The 23899-nt window shown below is 32.7% G+C and overlaps 1 protein-coding gene across 4 annotated transcripts in view; it reads left to right on the plus strand.

Moving 5' to 3' along the window:
- The window catches only part of HnRNP-K (Heterogeneous nuclear ribonucleoprotein K), a 172133-nt gene that overhangs the window by 100245 nt on the left and 47989 nt on the right, over positions 1 to 23899 (plus strand). For 3 of the 4 annotated variants that reach the window (XM_075313736.1, XM_075313733.1, XM_075313735.1), the window contains exons 2-6: positions 2125 to 2225; positions 6282 to 6338; positions 10566 to 10609; positions 14819 to 14891; positions 16613 to 16708. In XM_075313736.1, the coding sequence (XP_075169851.1) occupies positions 2130 to 2225; positions 6282 to 6338; positions 10566 to 10609; positions 14819 to 14891; positions 16613 to 16708 (366 nt within the window). In that variant the 5' untranslated portion in view covers positions 2125 to 2129. Of the gene's footprint in view, positions 1 to 1853; positions 2039 to 2124; positions 2226 to 6281; positions 6339 to 10565; positions 10610 to 14818; positions 14892 to 16612; positions 16709 to 23899 lie in introns of those variants that run through there. The other variant, XM_075313734.1, reaches the window with a different exon arrangement.

Here is a 23899-nt window from a genome sequence, read left to right on the forward strand (position 1 = left end):
TTTATTATGATATATTGGTATTACTCAATTATGTATGGAACAAAATATCGGCCAAATGGACGCCGCGACCCCGGTGGCACACCTTCATCCGATGGTCCAAATTTTCGATGACGCTGAGGCATAATGGAGGTTCTATGCCGTTAATGTGCCGAATTATCTTATCCTTTAGCTCTTGAATTGTTGCTAGCTTATCGACGTACACCTTTTCTTTCAAATAACCCCAAAGAAAAAAAGTCCAACGGTGTCAAATCACATGATCTTGGCGGCCAATTGACATCGCCATTACGTGAGACAACACGGCCATTGAATTTGTTGCGCAAAAGAGCCATTGTTTCGTTAGCTGTGTGGCAAGTGGCACCGTCCTTCTGAAACCACATATCGTCCACATCCATATCTTCCAATTCGGGCCATAAAAAGTTCGTTATCATCTCACGATAGCGAACACCATTCACAGTAACTGCTTGACCGACCTCATTTTGGAAAAAATACGGCCCGATGATGGCGCCAGCTCATAAACCGCACCAAACATTCACTCTTTGTGGGTGCATTGGTTTTTCGACAATCACTCTTGGATTCTCATTCGCCCAAATGCGGCAATTCTGTTTATTGACGAATCCATTGAGGTGAAAATGTGCCTCATCACTGAAGATGATTTTCTTCGAAAATTGATCATCCACTGTTGCCATTTCTTGGAACCATTTAACACGTTGTTGGATTGTGGTTCAAATTGAGTAAATCTGAAATAGAGAAATGTCAAATAAAATTCGGAAATCGGCCCTTACAATTTAACCACCCTTTAGAAGTTTCTACGCAATCCATGGTGGATTAACACAGTGGTTGAAATTTTTACAGTTTTCAATAATTTTTAATTAATTCATGTTTAATCAATTTAAGTGCCCGAAATGAAGAATTCGCTTAAACATTTTACAGTTCTCTAAAATTAAATCAATTAATTTTTTAAATTACTCTAACGTGCACATTTCAGCATTCGATAAAAAAGAACGAAAGAAAAAGAAATGTTTACAAAACTCACGAAAAATTCAAAAATCGTTAAAAAAAAATTCAAAATCGATTTTACGAAGATCAGACCTTTGCAAAAGTTAAAAGAAATTTTTTCCATTTTCTTTAAAATTTTGAAATATCAATAAGCTTCAAAAAGTGGGCATTTTAAATTTGTTGTGTAATTGTTGAAAACCTAAAACGCAAAAAGCCATTTTTGTCCAATATAATTTTAAAAAAATTTTTAAAGGATCTGAATTTTTCCAAATTTTGAAAAGTTTCACTGAAATCTTCGTAGGGAATTTTTGATATATAAAAACTGGCAATCTGATGTGGTGCATGCGAAAACCATTGGGAAATTGTGTAAAAATAGTGACGAGCAATATAGGTATGCCGCGGCGCAAAGGCAAAAAATCTTAAGCATTTATTGAATTTTAGAAGAAGAAAAAAAAAATAACATACCAACCACAAAACAAACCGACACTTATAACCCAACAAACATGTACTCACTCACTCTTCAAATACTCGATTGGCGGCCTAATGTTGTTGGATTGTTGACTACGGTGGGTTGGTTGCCTTTGGATCGGTTCGTTGTTTCAAAATCAACAAAGTCTTATGGTATTTGTTTTCTTAGCTTATTTTGTTGTTGTTGTTAATTCATTTATTATTAACAAACGCATAAACAAACATACACATGCTGGAGCAATTTTATTTGTATGCTGGTTAGTGCTGGTGGTTTTTGTTTTGCTGCTGCATCAATGATTTTTTATTGTTGTTCAATTCAGAGGTAGCACCAGCAGCAGCAGCAGCAGCGGCTATTTAACAAATTCCAAGTTTAGTTGTCTTGAAACATTCAACACTGCTTGTTCGCGCCAGATTTATTACTTCCAACGGATAAACAAAAATATTTCTACGACAATATTAGATTTGCGATTTCTATTCATAATTTTTGGAATTTCTTTTATTGTGAAAATAAACAACAGGCTAAACAACAAACCCACTAAGAATTTGAGAAATTTTTCTTTGAGTTTTGCAAAATGTAAATTTATTTATTTATAGTATTAATCATCTTATTAATCTCCATATAAATTTTAATTAATTGTACTTTTATATATTTCTTTGTAGCAAAAATGAAAATCAAACGTGAAAATCATGATGATGGACCTCATTCCGAAAAACGTTCCCGCCATGGTGACGATCAAGTTCGTGTCTTGATACCCAGTAATGTAAGTAGTTGAAATCTCAATGTGTCGTTTACTAATCCCTATCTCTTATATTCTTTTGAAGGTAAAAATTGACAAGGGTTTTAAATGATCGATGTGGGTGTGCGAAATCGATATACGGATAAGCATAGAAATTTGTGGTAATCGCAACAAGACTTTGTTTTGCTTAATTTCTGATTACTCTAAAGTCGATGCGATGTGGTTAGATTATGTTTCTATTATTGGTGTAATGAATCACTATTCACAGCATGAATCCAACAAATTCTATATACAGTGCACATTGCACAAAGGTTCTGATCGTCAAAGAAATCCCTATGTGTATCTAACAAACCAAATGTCATGTATGACTGATCAAACTAACGATCTGAAAGTCGAAATATTGTCTTGAGATAACAATCGAAATTTCAAGAATCGACATTTTGATTAAAATTCAATGTGGAAGCCTTTTGTAACTCAAAATTTACTAATGGACCAAGAGCCAGAGTCGAAGATAGATTTCTATACTTTGTAAAAACTGGTGTGTTTTTGAGGATCCAGAAAGCATATTTTTAAACCGGTGTAGCCAAGTGTTTTTTTAAGTTTGTTTTATATATCCTCTCTATTGATTCTGCGATTTTACTTCTTCAGGGAATTTGCATTCGAACCAGCTGAATTTAGCGCCGTTTTTATACTCTACACCAAAGGATGGGTGTAGGATATAACTTTGTCATTTCGTTTGTAAAATATCCACTTCTCAATTATCTCAAAATTTATTTCGAAAACTATAAAAAAAAAAAAACAAAAGTCGTAAAATCAAATTTAAATTGAAGGCAACTGAGACACCTTTCGGAAAAATTGAAAAATTCGGGGTGTCCAAATAACCGTTTTTATACCCTCCACCATAGCATGGGTGGGTATATTAACTTTGTCATTCCGTATGTAACACATCGAAATATTGCTCTAAGACCCCATAAAGTATATATTCTGGGTCGTGATGAAATTCTGAGTCGATCTAAGCAAGTCCGTCCGTCCGTCTGTTGAAATCACGCTAACTTCCGAAGGAAACAAGCTATCGACTTGAAACTTGGCGCAACTAGTTGTTATTGATGTAGGTCGGATGGTATTGCAAATGGGTCAGGTTGAAATTTGGTAAATGGTGTTAGAATATGGTCTCTAACAAACATGCAAAAATTGGTCCATATCGGCCCATAATTATATATAGCCCTCATATAAGCCGATCCCCAGATTTGGCTTGCGGATCTTCTAAGAGAACCAAATTTCATCCGATCCGGTTGAAATTTGGTACGTGGTGTTAGTATATGGTCTCCAACAGCCCCCATATAAACCGATCCCAGATTTGGCTTGCGGAGCCTCTAAGAGAAGCAAATTTCATCCGATCCGGCTGAAATTTGGTACATGGTGTTCGTATAAAGTCTCCAACAACCATGCAAAAATTGGTCCATATCGGTTCATAATTATATATAGCCCCCATATAAGCCGATCCCCAGATTTGGCTTGCGGATCCTCTAAGAAAACCAAATTTCATCCGATCCGGTTGAAATTAGGTACGTGGTGTTAGTATATGGTCTCTAACAACCATGCCAGAATTGGTCCATATCGGTTCATAATTTATATAGCGCCCATATAAACCGATCCCTAGATTTGACCTCCGGAGCCTCTTGGAGGAGCAAAATACATCCGATCCGGTTGAAACTTAGTACGTGGTGTTAGTATATGGTCTCTAACAACCATGCAAAAATTGGTTCATATCGGTTCATAATTATATATAGCCCCCATATAAACCGATCCCCAGATTTGACCTCCGGAGCTTCTTGAAGAAGCAAAATTCATTAGATCTGGTTGAAATTTTGTCAAAATGTTATTTCTTTAGGAAATGTTGTCTAAATATAATTTCTATACAAAATTTTGTCAAAAATTTATTTCTAAAGAAAATGTTGTCAACATTTTATTTCTATAGAAAATTTGGTCAGAATTTTATTTCTGTAGAAAAATGTTATTTCTACAGAAAATTTATGAAGCATTTCATAGTTGGAGAGGAATATTTTGTAAAATCTTCCAAAACATCAAGAATTCTACTAATCTACTACTACCAAACAGTAAAAAATCTGCCATTTTTGGTAGACTCGTGTTCATAATTGCATATAGCCCCCATAAAAAGCGACCCCCATATTTCAATTCTGGCTCTATAATTACCGCACAAAAGTTCATATTGGTTCGTAATTATCTCTTCCCTAGGTTAGGTTAGGTTAGATGGCAGCCCGATGTATCAGGCTCTCTTAGACTATTCAGTCCATTGTGATACCACATTGGTGAACTTCTCTCTTATCACTGAGTGCTGCCCGATTCCATGTTAAGCTCAATGACAAGGGACCTCCTTTTTATAGCCGAGTCCGAACGGCGTTCCACATTGCAGTGAAATCACTTAGAGAAGCTTTGAAACCCTCAGAAATGGCAGCTTTTTGGTGTTCGGTCGAAGCAGGAATCGAACCCACGACCTTGTGTATGCAAGGCGGGCATGCTAACCATTGCACCACGGTGTCTCTTCCAAATATATACCGGTCAAGAACTGAATATATACGTATTTAATCGACCTTTCTTTTGTCTACTATATATCCCGCATGGACAAACTTACAATTTAGAAGTTGATGTTAAGAAGTTTTAAGATGCCCTGCCATCGGCCGCAACCCAAGTAATTCAATTGTGGATGTGGATTTAGGTTAGGTTAGGTTAGGTTAAAGTGGCAGCCCGCCTAAGTTTCAGGCTCACTTAGACTATTCAGTCCATTGTGATACCACATTTAACTAAAAGTACCTATTACATATGGGCACTTCTAGTTTTAACCACTGAACCTTCTCTATTATTTTCTTTTGTTGAACCAACCAGATTGTTCCAAAAATATTAACAGACTGCATACGTTAACGTTTTCCAGGTTCGCCAATAATCTAAAGTTATATGCCCCTAAAATTCGCTTACGCCTTACACAAAATGCGGGACACTCACACAAGAGGTATTTAATTGATTCCTTTTCCTCTGCCGCGTGACAGCTCATACAATAGTCATTATACTTCGCACCAATAGTTTTTGCAAAATCGCCTATCAGGCAGCGACCCGTTATAGCAGATATCAGGAGTGCTATCTGACGCCTTGAGAACACTACCATATCTAGTGTGTGGTTTAAGTTTAAATGGGGCCATATTTGCTTGGTGTCGTTACAACCCTTGCAATTCTCCCATCGAACATTTGCCGTCTTTAGTAGAAGTATCTACGCAATCCTGGCCGAACTTACGGCCGTATATACTTTTTTTATGAATAGTCGTGTTTTGCCAATTTTTTTAAAATCCGTTTTTGGGTTTTTTTATTTTGCTCAAAACCGGTTAATCAGTTAAAATCGAAATACATATTGAAAATTAATGGAAAAAAACACTAATTTTATTAAAAAAAATAAGCATTGATTTCAGTAAACTGAACATTTTAAAGTAAGGATAATTTCATGCCACCGGTTTTGGACATCTTAATTCATATTCGACTTTCAAAATGGCCAAAGGTCGATTTTTCCTCCTAAATTTTAAGAAGAGAGAAAATATTTATAAATTAATTAAGTCAAGAATTTTAACAATCCCTCAATTTTTTTTTACTAAACTTTGGAAAACTCAGATTTGATATAAAGCCTTTGGCAGACCAAAAACTTTAGGTGTGGTCATTTCGGCGATGTGCAAAAAATAACCAACGAACAATGTTTAAACCACTTAGATAAGCCTTAAAACACTCAGAAATGTCACCAGCATTACTGAGGTGAGATAATCCACCACTGCAAGGTGGACATGTTAACCATTGCACCTAAATTATAAGGTGCAATGGTTAGCATGCCCGCCTTGCAGCGGTGGATTATCTCACCTCGGGAGGTCATATCGGAGATCAGTACATAGATATATTGTGGACAAGTCGGCTGACAAGTATAACACCCCACACTCAGACATAACATTAAAACTTCTTGATTTTTTACCTGTAAAAGATAATAACTTATTATTTAGAAATCAAAATAACTTTTATTTTTTCCAGATTGCCGGTGCTATTATAGGAAAAGGAGGTCAACATATACAGAAAATGCGTACACAGGTATAATTCTTGGTATATTAGTATTTAGACAGTAGTGTTTATCTATATATTCTAGTCTCTATCTACGTAAATTTGTTTTTCAATAAAAAAAATGAAGAAATCCGTATACTAAAAAAAGTTGCCTTTAATACAATCCTCCAATATGAAGAAACACTGAGTTGTATTTGTGTTTTGATTTTCTGTACTACTTACTTTTATTATTATTATTATGACAATCATCTCTACCAGTCAGTTGTTTCTCCATGTATGTGTCCATGTTTTCTAAAGAAATTTGCTTCTAGACCACAATATTTTGTCCATGTCCAAGAAAAAAAATTGAGTCTTTTTTTCCTTACTATTTAATTTTATTATTCGCCTAGCAAATGATATGTAAATGTTGTGCCACTCTGTGTGTCTTCTGTCCTTTTGCGATGATGAAGGTGTGTCACAAACAAGCAAAAAAAAAAAACCAAAAGTCATTTGGAAAGTGCTTTCCTTTTTTTACTCTCTCTCTCTTTCTCAAGCTAAACGTGATGCCCATTCATCCGTTTGCCATCGCGACAGTGGTTATAATTGGTTTTAACATAACTTTCAAGCTTGTTCGATTTTTGTTTCTTCCTTTAGACTTTTCATAATGCTACTACTACTACTATTACTGCTGGAATAAAAGTTTTTGTTAACCTAGTGTATACTCTAATTAAAAAAGTATAATAAATAAATAAAAAGTAACATTATGCAACAAAATTTTCCCAGATATTTAAAACCTTTTTCCTATCTATATTCGAATCATTGATCATGAAAATGGCAACAAAAATTGATTGATTTTTATTTACGCCTATTTAAGTGGTTTTATATGTACATTCCACATAAAATAGATTTCTAAGGCCAGTCCATAAGGGTTATATGATTCTAGAAATATTAAATTTAGTATTTAAAATTTTATAAAATCATTGAAAATAAGTTTTGATAAATTTCAGATGAAAGAGGGTAACCAGAATGTTATGTTTTTGTTTTATTCATCTCCTTATTAGTGATTTCGCATTCTTTGGGAAACATTTCAAAAGTAATATTTTTGATTAAAAACAAAACTGCTGTGGTACAGAAGTATTTTTACCAATTAATTAAACGAACCAATTGTTTCATTATTGAGGATTTAATTGAATTCTGTGATTGATGTAATTTCACAAGTTAATAAGTTGCCCACCTTGCTATAAAGAATCATGGTGGGTTCAATCATAGTTTCGGCTGAACACCAAAAAGTTGTACAGTGGTGGTTTATCTACTCTCATTAATGCTGCTGAGGCTTTCAAAGCTTCTCTAACTGGTTTTGCCGCACAGAAAAAAAATTCACCAAAATTTTTCCAATTAAAATCCTAATGGAGTTAAAAAAATCAATTAAAAAAAGTAATTGAATCAACAAATTTTTAAATTGAAATAAAAATCACACAAATTAATAGTATCAATTATTTTTTTTAAATTGGATCAATTATTTTTTTAATTGGATCAATTAATTTTTTGTGATTGAAGACATTTCAATTAAAAAATTAGTTGGATCAAATAATTTCGTTATGAATCAGATAAAAATTTTTTGTGTGCGTAACACGAAACGCTGTTCGGACTAGGTTAGGTTAGGTTATGTGGCAGCCCGATGTATCAGGCTCACTTAGACTATTCAGTCCAATGTGATACCACAGTGGTGAACTTCTCTCTTATCACTGAGTGCTGCCCGATTCCATGTTAAGCTCAATGACAAGGGACCTCCTTTTTATAGCCGAGTCCGAACGGCGAGCCTTGCAGTGAAACCACTTAGAGAAGTTTTGAAACCCTCAGAAATGTCACCAGCATTACTGAGGTGGGATAATCCACCGCTGAAAAACTTTTTGGTGTTCGGTCATAGCAGGAATCGAACCCACGGCCTTGTGTATGCGAGGAGGGCATGCTAACCATTGCACCACGGTGGCTCCCAAATTTTGTTCCTGTTCGGACTAAAAAAGGTCCCTTGTCATTGAGCTGAACATTGTGGTATCACAATGGACTGAATAGTCTAAAAGTGAATTTAATGGGTTTTACTATACGTAACCTATCGGTTCTAGTTATTATAGAAAATCCTGATTCCAATTAAACACTCAAAGAAAAAAGTGAACCCTATATGGCTCTAAAGCCAATTTAATTCTATTTTAGTTCATTATATTGTGTTTTATGAAAGTTTCCTTGACTGTAATATTTTTTTGCATACGTTAGTTAAATGAACTTAAAAAAGGAATAAAATTATATACAAATGAACCATAAAGATTTGTTAAATTCGTGTCTTCCAAAAAATAGTTTAGAATTTCTTAAAAATTCTAAATTTTACAAATAATGCGTCCATCTTTAACTTTGTATAGCACACACATTTTTGCAATTTTAAAAAATTGTTCTTCAAACTACTTTAAAAAATTTCTTTAAAGGCCGGTATTAAGTTGGCATTATTGCGCTAAAACAGAAATTTTTTCACGGTTACTTTCCTTTAATAATTTTTAATATAAAGAAAATAAACTTTTTCAATTGTTGCTTTGGATCATTCCCCACCAAGTTAAAATAATATAAAATAAATAATTTGCAAAAAAAAAAGATTTTATTTTATTCTGCTTTTAGAGATTTATTTTTCATTTTAGCGGCTAAACTCGAACTTAATACCAACCTTTAGTGAAAAAAATAATAATTATGTATAATAAATATTTACTTATACTTATAATGTTCCTTCAATGTCGGTTCACTGTTTCATGAGTGTAAGACATGTTGGCATACTATTAGTAAATAGACAGATTAGTATCCCAATATATTCTTTTTTTTATATTATAATATTACACATTTTCTAATATCAAATGGAATAAGTTTTCATTTATTATTATTGCTATTTGGAGGCTTATGAAACGTGTCTTTTGGGAAAAATTGTTAACATTTTCGTGATCAATGTATCGAAAGTAATTTGAAAAAATAATATGGTGATTCTTCAAGTGATTGAAGGTTTTGTGTAATATGTTGCATAGTGTAATCTTGGTTTATAATTTATTATTTAGATTTGTCTTCTTTAAGTATTACCATTTAACCCAATACTTTGACTACTGTGCTAGCTAATGTGGTGTAGGGACTTTTGCCAATCATGCTTGTTTTTTGGTGTGCTGGTATAGTCCCTTCTGCTCCTTTCTTTTCTTAGCTTAGCTTAGCTCTAAAAAAATACAAAAGTAGTTTTTTAATCTCTTTTAGTTAGACCAGCTATGGAAATATTTGAAGTGGAAACACAAAAAGAAAAAAAAAACAATACAAATAATACAAACCAAAAAAACCTTGCAATTAACCATTAATTAAATGATAAATTTTTCTCTTTCTCTTTTTCTCGCCCCACCCTTCAATCTAAAAACGAATAAAACCAAACATAAATCATTTATTAAACCACAAATCAAACCCATCAACAAATCAATCTCTGATTATGTTGCAAATCAAACCAAAAAATCTTTGATTTCAAAATCGAAAACAAAAAAATGTAAAACCTCCAATATTTGACCTAACAAAAAAATTAAACCAAATGGTCCTGTCTCTGCCTCCTGCCTGCCCGTGCCCGAATATCTAAATAATCGACCGACCGAACAACCAAACACCCACCGATTGATGTGGTTTTGAATCTTAAAAAAAAAATAAAAATAATAAAAAACTTAAATACCATAATTTATCACCGATTTTTCATATGTGCCAAATATGATTCCGTGTCTTGTGTGTTTCAAACCAAATACTACTACCACAACATATTGCCTGGCCCGGCTTATATGCCCGATTGACCAAAACCAAAACATCTGTATAAAACAACTGGGGTTGGTGGTTATATATTTCTATGAATCCATGAATGCCTGTGACCAATTATAACACCTGACCATTGGACCATCTGACCATTTGCCCATCCGCCTGGCGGCCACATGCCCTCTTGATTGTTATCGGCAAACTATATTACAAAATATCAAAAATCTATATTGAAAATCTGATTTCTACGTACCAACACCACCACAAACACCTTTTATTAAGTGTTTGCTCAAATTTTGGATTATATGAAAACCATCTTTGTGGGACCTTTTTGAAATCTGTAACAAATAATACCAATCAACGACCAAATATTATTGTATATCCCTTTCACTGGGTCCATGTAACAAACACCAACTACCACTGCCACCATTGTGAACATCAATTGAATAAAATAACCCCCATACTATTGAGCAGTATAAAGCCACTGTATCTGTCGACGATTCCCAAGGCCCTGAACGGTAAAGATCTCTCTTACTATTAAAAAAAAAAAAAAAAAAAAAACACAAAACATTTTTTCTCTCGTTTCCTATATAACCAAGTCAATAATTATTAGGTTTAAGTCTTATTTTTGTTAAAAAGTTTTTGTAAACTATTTGTTGTTAGAAATCCAAAAATCAGGACCATTCTATTTTTAATTACTTATACAATTAGAATGTTTAGTTATAGCTACGCATTAATCGATTTTTTAAATAGGAGTCTACCTACTTATACGACATTACTATATATTGTGTAGCAAAAAAGCTAGTAAAAAATTAAAATTAAAAATTAATTTAAAAAAGTTGAAATGACTAAATGCATAAAGTACCTATTTTTCCTAAGCACTGTACATTTTTTTTAACAAGCTCGGATCCAGAAATCCAAAAAATTGAGGTTTTATATTTTTACTTAATTAATTGAATTTCTGAAGAAAAAAACGTATTTTATAAACATATCGAACGACTTACAAAAAGTGCACTTTTGAAAAGTGCCCGCTTTTCAGAATCCCAATATGAGAGGTTTTGACTATATTACAAAATTCGAACGTATAGCATTCTAAACTTTGAAAAGTGAAGCTAGAAAATTGATTTTCCATCATCTCAATTATTGTAAATTCGATTGTTCGAAATTTTGAAAATTTCGAAAAATCATCTTTTCAAATATTTAAACAGAGATAAAAGTCGATTTTTTTAAATTTGATAAAATCAAGATGAACAACTACGTGCCTCAGACTATATTCGATCAGTGTTACCGTTGTGTGACTTTAGTCGCATTTTACAACCTTTCCCACGTCATGCGACTTTTTTAAAATATGTAAAACGTGCGACTAAAGAAAGTGCTTCAATTTAAAGCAATTTTCCAAATGGGGAATTCATCGCCGTGCGCCTTAGGTGGGAGCCACCGTTGCACAATGGCCCGCCTTGGTCATGGATTCAACCCCAGTTTCGACCAAACAGCAAAATGTGTTTCAGCGGTGGATGCTGAGTGTTTCAAAGCTTATCTAAGTACTTCACCGCAATGTGAAACGCCGTGTGAACTCGGCATAAACAGGAGTTCACTTGTGATTGAGCTACCCATAGAAGCCTCCATTAATAAGAGAGAAGTAAATCTCGTATAGTATCCCAATTGACACCTAACCTACGATACCTAACGTACTCGGTGTTCGGGTTTGTTCAGTAGTTGTTTTATTGCATACCATTTCAACCACTAGATCCGTTCTAGTACCAAATCATTTTTGATAACACAAATTTTTAGTGGGAGTCGTTCGTTTACTCCAAAAAGCCAACAAAAAAGAGCAAGAGAGATCAAATGTGACATTTGAGAAATAGAGATGTTCGTTAATAGCACGAAACGTTGATTTGCAGAAAATTCGTTATATTAACGAAAAAATTCGTTGTAATAACGAATTTGTTTTATTGGCTGACTTTTAACGACACATTTCGTTAATATAATGAAACTTTCTATTTGTGTAATATAAAAAATATATATTTTTATTATTTTAATTAATTTAAAAGCTTTAAATTGGCTGATGGTAAATTGGTACTGTTCACGTACATTTCTGCTAATTTTAGCAAAGAGAAGGTTAGATTAAAGTGGCAGCCATTGTGATAATTTTAATATAATAATTTTAATTTAATGATAGCAAAGAAAAATATCAATTTTTACTCTCTTGCAAGTTTACGTTTTACTGGATTTTATATAACAATAAGTTGGTAAAATATTTTTTTATGTTAAAGGGACTGACTGTTCCTTTATTTTTTATGTGTTGTTTTACAGAACTTTTTTGTAATAAAAAGACCTCACAAATAAAAGCGACTTTTTTATCATTATGTGACTTTTTAGTGCGATCAAATTAACATAAACAAAATAAAACATAAACAATTAAATAAAAGTCCAAGGTGGAGTAATTTAGATATTTTTAATCATTGAAGTAGTAGAAATAGCAGAAAACCCTGATTAAACACAAAAAAAAAAAAAATCTATTGAAAGGAGACAACATTCACTGTTTGCTAAAATAGTAAACTCTTAACTGCTATTTTTTTAAGGTTAGCCTCAATATATAAAAATATAAATTTGTCTGAAACTAACATACTAGAATAAATTAGGGGCTAATGTGGAACATTAAATACAATTCATTAGAAATATAAAATGTTTGTTAATTATATTGAAAGCTTTAAAGAAGTGAGAGTGCTGCAATTAACAAAAAAGTTCCTTCGTTCATCAAAATTCTTTGGATTATATTTTAAATCCTAAAAGTTTTTACGATTAGTTTTGTTCGCTGTACCAAGAAATACAAAATAATAACAGTAGTCATATATAGGTCTTTTAGTGGCTTATATGTAGTGTCCTGAATTTTCTTTAAAAATAGCCTAAAAATATGTGGTACTTTTTGAAATGTTTGTATCAAGCATTTATAAAAAAAATCATTCCATTTCTAGTAATTAATTAAAATTTTTATTGGAATAAAAAAAATACCAAATGACTATAAGATATTGATAATAATAAGAAGACCAATTGTATCTATATTAATCATATGGAACTTAATGTAGAACATATGAAAATTTAGTATTTATTTAAAGGCTACATCCCCATATACACACAAAAACTTTTTTCCTGATTTAATCACGAAATTAATTGATCCAATTAATTTTTAATTGAAATGTCTTCAATTACAGAAATGATCGTATCAATTAAAAAATTAATTGATTCAATTTAAAAATTAATTGGTACTATTAATTTGTGTTTCAATTTGTTGAATCAATTAAATTTTTTATTGAATATTTTTTAAAACTCAAGACTTTAATTGGAAAAATTTTCGTGAAATTTTTTCTGTGTAGGGGCCGTTGTTGTTAGTGTCCTGAATAGATTTTTTATTATTATCTTATGTTAATCTAATAACGCCTTAAGATATGCTGTACTTGATGATATTTACCTTTACCAAGCATGATTTAATAGAAATATTATTGGTTACATATTTTTTGTCTAAATAAAATAAACACTAGTTTTGATATAAATACAGGAGTATATGTATATAAATATGTATATTAGTTAATTAAAACGGCATTAATTATGTGTTCTGCCCGCCAATTGGATTTTCCAGTTCATTAAGTGTACCAATCGTTATTATCAGTTCTTACCATTGTACGATTTTTTTAGTTCATTCGTCGTTGGTATTTTCAAATGCTAGCGTCATTACCACCATAGTCAGCACTAGACCAATAGATATCATCGACACTAACTTATGCAATGATGATGTGATCATAATTATCAATTTTAGTCCTTTTATAAACTAATTACATAACAATACTAGTATGTAAGTACAACTAAAGAGAACTAACGATAGATTCCTCCCCCGCAAATCGATAACAGCCAGCATTAGTTTCTATTAATACCTCACCAAATCTCACCATCATGGTTTAAGGCCAAATGCATTAGAGAACATCGTATCGTTAAGTGTGTGTTTTGTTGTTGTTATGCGTTGGTTAATCAATCTCGACACATTGAACCGAATAACTTAGCCTAAGCTAACCAACTACTAAGAAACCTAAAACATCGAACAATCCATTTCCCTGCCCCTATACCTGGATACCTGTACCTTTTTTTGTCGATATTTTGTTCTGTGTCTAATATGACTTAACTAATTGACGATGACAGCCATGGTGTCGTAAACCAATATAGCATATATATATAGGATGGTTGCCTTGAATGGGATATTGACCTGACCTGTCATAATGACCCTTGTTCCTGTTTATGTGCGTGTTTATATTTCCTGTATGTGTGTGCTTGCCTGTAATCTATGAAGTAAACCAAAGAAAAATTTCTGATAACTTTGTGGCCATATCAAAAATTTATATAATCTTTTTTTGTTGTAAATACACATATTTTTCCAATTTCTTCTGTCTCTCTCTATCCTCCTTTCGTTTTGTGTCTCTCAGCTTTCATTTAGCAAATTGTATAAATGATCACAAAAAAAGCTGCTAGTTCTTCAAACCCTACAAAAATTTGCCTTTAATTGATTGTATGTGGGAAAGTCATTTTGAAAAGTAAAAGGACTGTTTTTTTAGTTTTATTTATTTCATACCTTTCGTATTCTGTGAATTGTAATTAATTACCTTTTGTTTTTGTTGTCGTGTGGTCAATTGATTTTATTTAATGTTTTTTTGCTTTTATTGTCTTTCCATTGAATCTAGAACTATTTTGATATCAGCCGAATTGGATGATACCATGTCGATTATTACCGAAATGATGAAATACTATGAAGAGGTAAGTGTTGTTATTTAATTCCAATTTAAATCCAATTTCCTAAATGTACAGTATCATTTAAGCAATATTTTTCATGGAAAATAGCATGGAGATAAGCAAGAGCCATAAATTGTATTTGGAATAAAATGTTTTCCTTTGGCCCTAATAATAACAAAAATGGATTGTAATCATCAGACACTTCCGTAGAAAAATCTATCTAACCAATATACCAATATACCAATTTCTTGGTCCATATTAAATTCATAACTGGATCGAAAGATAATCGGTTTCAAATTTTGGCTCCTAGATGATTAAGAAGTCAAATTGGGTGTTCCAATAAATACATAGTAAAAATATTGAAACAGGAGGATACACTTGGCCGAGCGATACTCCTAATTTTTTGACACCAGCCAAAATACACACAAAAAATACTTTATGCCTTCAATCAGGAAATTAATTGATTCAATTAATTTTTAATTGAAATGCCTTCAAGCACAGAAATAATAGTATCAATAATCAAAGTCAATTAAAAAATTAATTGTTACATTAAAAAAATTAATTGATATAATTAATTTTTGTGATTGATTTTTGTTTCAATCAAAAAAAATGTTGAACCGATTAAATTTTTAATTAAATATTTTTTAGAATTCAATTAAAATGTTAATAGAAAAAGTTTTTGTGATATTTTTTTCTGTGTAGGCCTCTCTTATCACTGAGTGCTGCCCGATTCCATGTTAAGCTTAATGACATGGAACCTACTTTTTATAGCCGATCCGAAAGGCGTTCCACATTGCAGTGAAACCACTTAGAGAAGCTTTGAAACTCACTGAAATGTCACCAGCATCACTGAGGTGGATAAACCAAACACCGATGGTGTTTGGTTGAAACTGTGTTTGAACCCACGACCCTGTGTATGCAAGGCGGGCATGCTAACCATTGCACCACGGTGGCTCCTTTATTGGCTCACTGTGTAGGCTGTCGTTTACTTTTTTTTTTTTTTAATTTGTAAACCAAAATATACTGGCACAAATAATACGGTATATATAGCAGCAGTTCGAATGGCATTTCGTGGCGTATTGGAGGTAGTGAAATGCCAGTTGTTTCGTTTTCTTCCATTAAAGTGCATCCTTCTACAAATAATCGATGGCTGATTACAGTTTGTGACTCGCAAGAAATGGTGGTCATCACCTTTCTGGCCAAAAGAAAACTTCGCATTTTCGATCGATTCAACCGTAGCTAATCGGTAGGATTATCTGTCTTATCGAATCGACCCAAAAAATTGGCATAGTACAGCTCTGTGATCTTATTGTTATTCTCCAAGAAGCCAATGTGGTCGTTCTTTAAGAATCACAGAAAATGGGGGCCATAACCGTCCCTGCGTTTTGGAGAATATGCCGGTTATTGTTTCGACAATTCTTAGATCCATGATTCAGTTCATATTAATGAAACGAAGTAGAAACTTTCGGATCGCGCTAAACAATGAATTCGCGGTTGGCTAGAGCATTTGCGAATTTCCCCAGCGTGTAATCGCCGAATTCACCACACCGAACTCTTTCTGATGCCTTCCTACAAATATTTATTGAGAAATTAAAATAAATTATCATAAGTCTTGATTTAATGTAAGAATATATAGGTAATCCACTATAAAAGATACTCAACCAAGTCCATGGAAAAATTGCTTTGTATACCGTACCCTATAGAGCAACGCATATAAATAACAGTTTTTTTTTTCATTTTTCCAGCGTGACGATGAATTTGATGTTCGCTTGTTGATTCATCAGAGTTTAGCCGGATGCATAATTGGCAAAGGTGGACAAAAAATTAAGGAAATTCGAAATGTAAGTACCATTTAATCTTTTTGACACAGTTGTATTTGATATGAACTCTTAGAACAAATTAGAAAAAGACCAAATCAAGAAAGAATAAAATATTCTCAAAATGTGATTGTAAAGTTGATATGAAAATATTTTTAAAAGGATTTCTGCACGGATTGCCATTATTAGTCTTTTCGATTTTACAACAATATACTTTTCCACTCTCTCGTTATAAAGTCCCTATTATGTTTTCAATTCCTCTCTGTTCTCATATTATTATACCCTTCACCACTACTGTGGTACAGGGTATAATAAGTTTGTGCATTTGTATGTAACGCCAAGAAATAATTGTCATAGACCCATCTTTTAGTATACCGATCGGCTTATAATTAAATTCTGAGTCGATTTAGCGATGTCCGTCTGTCTGTCTGTCCGTCCGTCTGTCTGTATATGAAATTTTGTGCACAAAGTACAGGTCGCAGTTTAAGTCCGATCGTCTTCAAATTTGACATAACGTCTTTCTTCGGGTAGAAGACAATCGCTATTGATTTTGGAAAAAATCGGTTCAGATTTAGATATAGCTGCCATATATAGTTATCACCGATTTGATCATAATTCACGTATTTATGAACCGACGTTCTTCAAATTTTGTACATCTGAATGTTTTGTCAGTCCCGTAAAAACTGCCAAATATTAGCTAAATCGGTTCAGATTTATATATAGCTCCCATATATATCTTTCGTCCGATTTGGACTTATATGGCCCCAAAAGCGAGAGTTTTGCCCTGATTTGCTTCAAATTTTGCACAAGGAGTACGTTTAATAGTATCGTTAATTGTGCCAAATGTAGTTGAAATCGGTTCAGATTTAGATATAGCTCCCCTATATATCTTTCGTCCGCTTTTGACTTATATGGCTTCAAAAGCCAGAGTTTTGCCCTGATTTGATTAAAATTTTGTACAAGGAGTACGTTTAATAGTATCGTTAATTGTGCCAACTTTAGTTGAAATCGGTTCAGATTTAGATATAGCTCCCATATATATCTTTCGACCGATTTGGGCATATATGGCCCCAAAAGCCAGAGTTTTGCCCTGATTTGCTTCAAATTTTGCACAACAAGTACGTTTAATAGTATCGTTAAGTGTGCTTAATTTGGTTAAAATCGGTTCCGATTAAGATATAGCTCCCATATATATCTTTCGTCCGATTTAGATTTATATGGCCTCAAAAGCCAGAGTTTTGCCCTGAGTTGCTTGAAATTTTGCACAAGGAGTACGTTTTATAGTATCGTTAATTGTGCAAAATTTAGTTGAAGTGGGTTCAGATTTAGATATAGCTCCCACATATATCATTCGCCCGATTTGGACTAATATGCCCACAGAGGGAAAAGTGCTACTCTGATTTACGTGAAATTTTGCAGAGGGAGTAGAATTGAACTTGAAACTTTGCACAGGCAGTAGAATTAAGGTTCTGCATATGCGTGTTTATTTTGGTTGAAATCGGTTCAGATTTTGATATAGCTCCCATATATATCTTTCGCCCGATTTTCCGTCATATGACCACAGAGGTCAAAGTTGTTATCCGATTTACGTGAAATTTTGCACAGGGAGTAGATTCAATATAGTAACTATGCATGTGAAATTTGATTGCAATCGGTTCAGATTTCGATATAGATTCCATATATATGTTTTTCCTATTTAGGCAAAACTGGCCGAAATACCTACATTTTCCTTATCAAATCGCCACTGCCCAGTCGAAAACTTATCAAAATGACTCAAATTTTCCTATTACTCTATTACACATCTATCGACCGATAAATCATAAATACACTTTTGCGAAGTTGCCTCAAAATTGGTTCATCTTTAAATGTTTCCTATATTTTTTTACTAACATTGTGTTCCACCTCAGCGCATTAGCCGACTTAAATGTAAAATCTATAAGTATTGGAGAACTCTGTACAGATCTGCTCAGATATACAGAATATATGTGTATGGATTCATATAGCATCCAATACATTGGACGGATTTGATATGGTATCGAAAATGTGGACTTACAAAGTGGTGAAGGGTATAATATAGTCGGCCCCGCCCGACTTTAGACTTTCCTTACTTGTTTTTATTTTTATTCTATGAATGTAAAAAATGCATAAATATTTTGAAGCGCATTTAGATTAAAATTTGCAATGTTTTCCTCAGAATATACCATTCGCCTCTTGAAATAGTGTTGCATACTTTCAGGATGATATTAAAAATAACCTCTTCATGTTTATTCATTTATTTCTTTACAACATTTTCATTGTATAATTAAATTTAATATTTGAGTTATTCGAAAAAGTTGTAGTTTTACTTTCAACTTCTGGGGGTTTTGTTTGTTCATACATTGTAAAACTCTTGTGTAATTGTATCATTGACGACTACCTGAAAAATTGTGCTGCGGTCACCACTTGATTCGGGGAAATTGCCTTAAGTGTTACACTTAACTACGAAACATTTTCGCCTGTTACTTTTTTTGTGTATTTCCCAAGAATTTTAACTTTCTATAATGACCATTAGCCCTTGAGCACTTACAAAAATGCCGGCATTTCCTCAAAGTGCTGATGGTATATAAAATTCTGTAGAGTTTTCCTATGCTGTTGTTTTTTTGGGATGGTAGAAGGACAATGGAGACGAATAGTGTGGACATGCTCTGGTTCTAATTGAGATTTTACATGTGGGTAAACATGTTATCGAAGTGATTTGTGTTGAGTGAGTGTGTGTGTTGTGTTTTACGAAAACAACAACACCAAGCAAGGATGGTGGACTGAATTGCCTGTTTCTCTGTCCGCTTGTCAGTCATACCTGCCAGCCTACTTACATATATTGCTTCGTCTGTAGGGATTTTGAACTTCTGTAACAGACATTTTTGTACATCTATCTATCTATCTATCTACGTTGAACAAAAGATACACAGTTTCCCATATAAGCCCAGGATGTATGTATGTGTTTCTGTGTGGTCTATGGAACTTTTGAGACTCATTGTATTTTTGCACAAGAAATAAATAAAAATAAAAAACAAGAGCAGATGAAACAAAAATATCCCAATTTTTAAGTTTTTCACTTTTGTTCAAAATGCTCTTCCATTGTCCATGATTTTCAGTAAATCACTCATGGTGGTCTCTTTTTTCTTGTTTTTGTGGAAAATTGAATGAGAGTTGCTTGATGCTGATGGTATTGCTCCGGACTGCTTTATTTGTTTGTTCCGTTTTTATCAGTTTTTAGGTTGGAAGCATTTTACCCATAAAGGACAGCCATCAAGATTTATTTTCACCACAATCCTGTTTCAGTTTAATTAAATTTTGTTTATTTTATTTTAAAATAAATCCGAATGCAGAAACCCTTTCTAAGAGATATCTAAATTTTGTCTTTGGATGTCACAATAAAAATATTTGAATTTTATTTTAGATGTGTTCACTGAAAAAAATATTGTCGTGAGGCCAAAGATTTCATGTCCTTAAAAAACGAATGTAAATTTTGCTTAGCGTAGAAGATGCATTTCTCTAATATAAATTTGTTTTCCTTGTCCAAAAGTCGATAAACTTTCCAATGAAGTTGTGTTGTCCTTATAATTAAGTGATTGAACTTAAAAATTTGTATCATAACATGAAAGAAAATTTTTTTGGGTTAAGGTCAACTTGACTTTAATAATTCAGAAAAATTCTTTAAAAATAATGAAATTGTCTTTAAATTTTTTGTCTTTTTGCATATTGACTACAAAGCAAAAAATCGTTCAAATATAGGACATGTTTTTCAAAACTTTATTTTAAAGAAGTTTTTTACTTGAAACATAGCATAATTTCTACTGGAAGTCGTTTTTGAATTTGGAAACTAAAGTTGTCGTTAACTTGTTTTTAAAGGACTTTGATAGCACATGAAGAAGAAAAGCTGAAAAATCGAAAAATTAAAATTGCTTCCTAGAGTCAAGTACACAAAGCTTAAATTTAAAAGAAATTTGTATCTTAAAAGTATCCTTACTTGAATTCTCCGCTTCTTTGGCTCGGAATCAATACCAAAATTGTTAAAGTAAAGACAAAATCTTTGGAACCGGGCATGCTTTTTTTCAGTGTTCGTGTGTGATCGGAACAATTGATTTAATCGTTTTACATCATAACGGAAGATATATCTAAATAATGATTCAAGTGAAAAGGAAATAGTAGTTAGTTATATGGATTGCAAAATTTCGAAAAAAAAAAAATAATTTTTTCAAATGAAACTAAAACCAAATAATTGTGTATTTTGCAATTAAAATAATTAAATTTAGCATTAGTTTAACGATGGTTTTTTTCCGTGCGCAGTCAATGTATAATCATTTTGATTTCCATGAAAATTGGAATATTATCTATCAAATGTGGATAAGATCCTGAATCGATGTAGCACTGAGTGTCCATACTGAATTTTTTTGATATTGATGAACGGCTAATGCTATTGGAAAAAATATTTCCAAATTTAGATTTATTTACATCTAATTCCCACATTCTTCTAATTTGACACAACGACAACTATTAAAATTTCGTCTCAGATGTACGTACTATATCTCATACAACCAATTTTCATAAATATTTGTAATAACAGCACAATAGTTTCAGTAGTTTTGTCGGCTAACATTTATAACAAAAAGCTGCTGAAGTAGGGGTATTTCATTTTATGTTTTATTTAGCTAATTGGGTCTAAATTCATTGATGTAAAGAAGAAAACCTTTTTACATTTTTATTCCAACGTTTCGTCAATACTTGGTGACTTCTTCCAGGGGATTTCGTCTATTTGAAAAATAATAGACGAAATCTAAGCTAGTCAGTGGCTACAATTATTACCAGAGATGGTCTGTCGTAAACTGTAAGGTATTTGACATACATTTACGACGTCTTTTACTATACGTTAAAAACGTCGTAAATCTTCGTTGTACAGTATACGTTTTTGATACCATATCAAATCCTTCAAATGGTTTGTGTGCTATATATAAGAGTGTATGTTCCCATATATATATTTAAATCTGACCCGATCTGAAAAAAAAATTGTTAGACGTCTACAAAATCTACACTCAAAAAAAGTTTACTTGGATCCAAAGATTTTGACCTTCCTTTAAGGATTTTGGTATTGATTCCGAGCCAAAGATGCGGCTTTTTTTAAAATAAAGACATTTTTAGCGACCTATCTGGCTTTAAATCTAGGACCAATAAAATTAAAATTAGGATACAGATCTCATTTATCAAATTTTCATTCTCTATTCGAGGTTTATTAATAAAGGTACTCACGTACAAACACAAATGCCAGTTTAAAAATCCAAATTATAACGGATACTTCAAAGTAAAAAGTGTTTTCTTAATTCCAAAAAACGTTAAACCAAAGACGCTAAATCCTCAAAATAAGTATTAGCCTATATTTGAAGCGTTTTTATCTTAAATCTGAAGTTTCAATATTTCAGTTAATTTACGGACAATTTCTTTAAATCAAAAATGTGTTTCTTTATTTTAAGGAAAATTAGCCTTTGTTCAAAGACATGCGACTTTAACTGAGGGACGCAAATTTACAAAATTTGTGTCCTACATTTAATGAAAAAAATTTTTGAGGCAAAGATTATTAACTTTATTTTAATTAAAATTTCATTATTTTTTTTGTAAATTTTGCATCCTAGAATGTAGGTTGCGAAATCTTTAATATCACGTTAATATTTTTTCAGTGTATAGACCTAAAATTTAAGTCGGCTAATGCCCAGGGTTGGAACACAATGTTAGCAAAAAAATATGGAAAACATTTAAATCTGAACCAATTTTGAGGCAACTTTGCAAACTTGTATTTATGATTTATCGGTCGATAGATGTGTATTAGAATTATAGGAAAATTTCAGTCAGTTTTACAAGTTTTCGACTTACCAGTGGCGATTTTATGAGGAAAATGTGGGTATTTTGACCATTTTTCCCAAATCGGAAAAACATATATATGGAAGCTATATCTAAATCTGAACTGATTTTAACCAAATTTTATATGCATAGCTACAATGTTAGTTCTACTCCATGTGCAAACTTTCACGTAAATCGGATTACAGCTTTGACCTCTGTGGTCATATTACGGAAAATCGGACGAAAGATATATATGAAAGCTATATCTAAATCTGAACCGATTTCAATGAAAATTAGCATGCACATCAAGAACCGTAATTCCACTCCCTGTGCAAAGTTTCAACTAAATCGGAATAAAACTTTGGTCTCTGTGGTTATATGTGTCCAAATCGGGCGAAAGATATATATGGGAGCTATATATAAATCTTAACCGATTTCAACAAAAATTTGGCATATTTGACTATGGTGCCAATTGTTCTCCTAGTGCAAAATTTCTAGCAAATCAGGGTACAACTCTGGCTTCTGGTCCAATATAAGTGCATATCGGGCAAAAGATATATATGGGAGCTATATCTAAATCTGAACCGATTTCTTCCAAAATCAATAGGGCTCTATTCTGACCCAAAACAGAAACTTGTGGCAAATTCGAAGACGATTGGACTAAAACTAGACCTAAAACCTAGACTTTGATCACAAAAATGTGTTCACAGACAGACGGACGGACGGACATGGCTAGATCGACTCAGGGGCCGGCCCTGAGAAATATTGCCAAAGACACCATGTGTCTATCCCGTCTCCTTCTGGGTGTTGCAAACATATGTACTAACTTATAATACCCTGTTCCACAGTGTGGCGCAGGGTACACGCAAAAAAATAATTCTTTCCACCCAAACGAAATTTTAGACAAACAAAGTTCGTTTCTCATTTGCTTTTCTTTGAAAGGAAGTGAATTTGGAAGAAAAGTATATACTTTTTGTGATAAACGTTTATTCTTTTCCAGGATGTAAAAACAATTTCATAAAATTTTTTCTAGCTAATTGCATTTTCCCTCACATCTTTCTCACTTCCACGAAGTGTTTTAGTTATTAGCATCTTTTTTTGTAATACAAACAATGTAGAAGAAATTATACGATTTTATAAATTTTAAAATTTTGTTTTTACCTTTCGCCTGGACGGATAATCGAAGCGCGGACCATGCAATTTGTAAGCCAACACACTATCCACTGAGCTATGGTACCAATATTGTCATCAATAGACAATTACCCTTATAAGTTATATTTTTATAGCGTAGCTTGCGGCGCCCACGAGCCGATTAAACAAAGTTTATTTAACAGAAAAATACAT

The sequence above is a fragment of the Haematobia irritans genome, chromosome 5, assembly GCF_050003625.1.
Source record: "Haematobia irritans isolate KBUSLIRL chromosome 5, ASM5000362v1, whole genome shotgun sequence".
Taxonomy (NCBI): Eukaryota; Metazoa; Arthropoda; class Insecta; order Diptera; family Muscidae; genus Haematobia; species Haematobia irritans.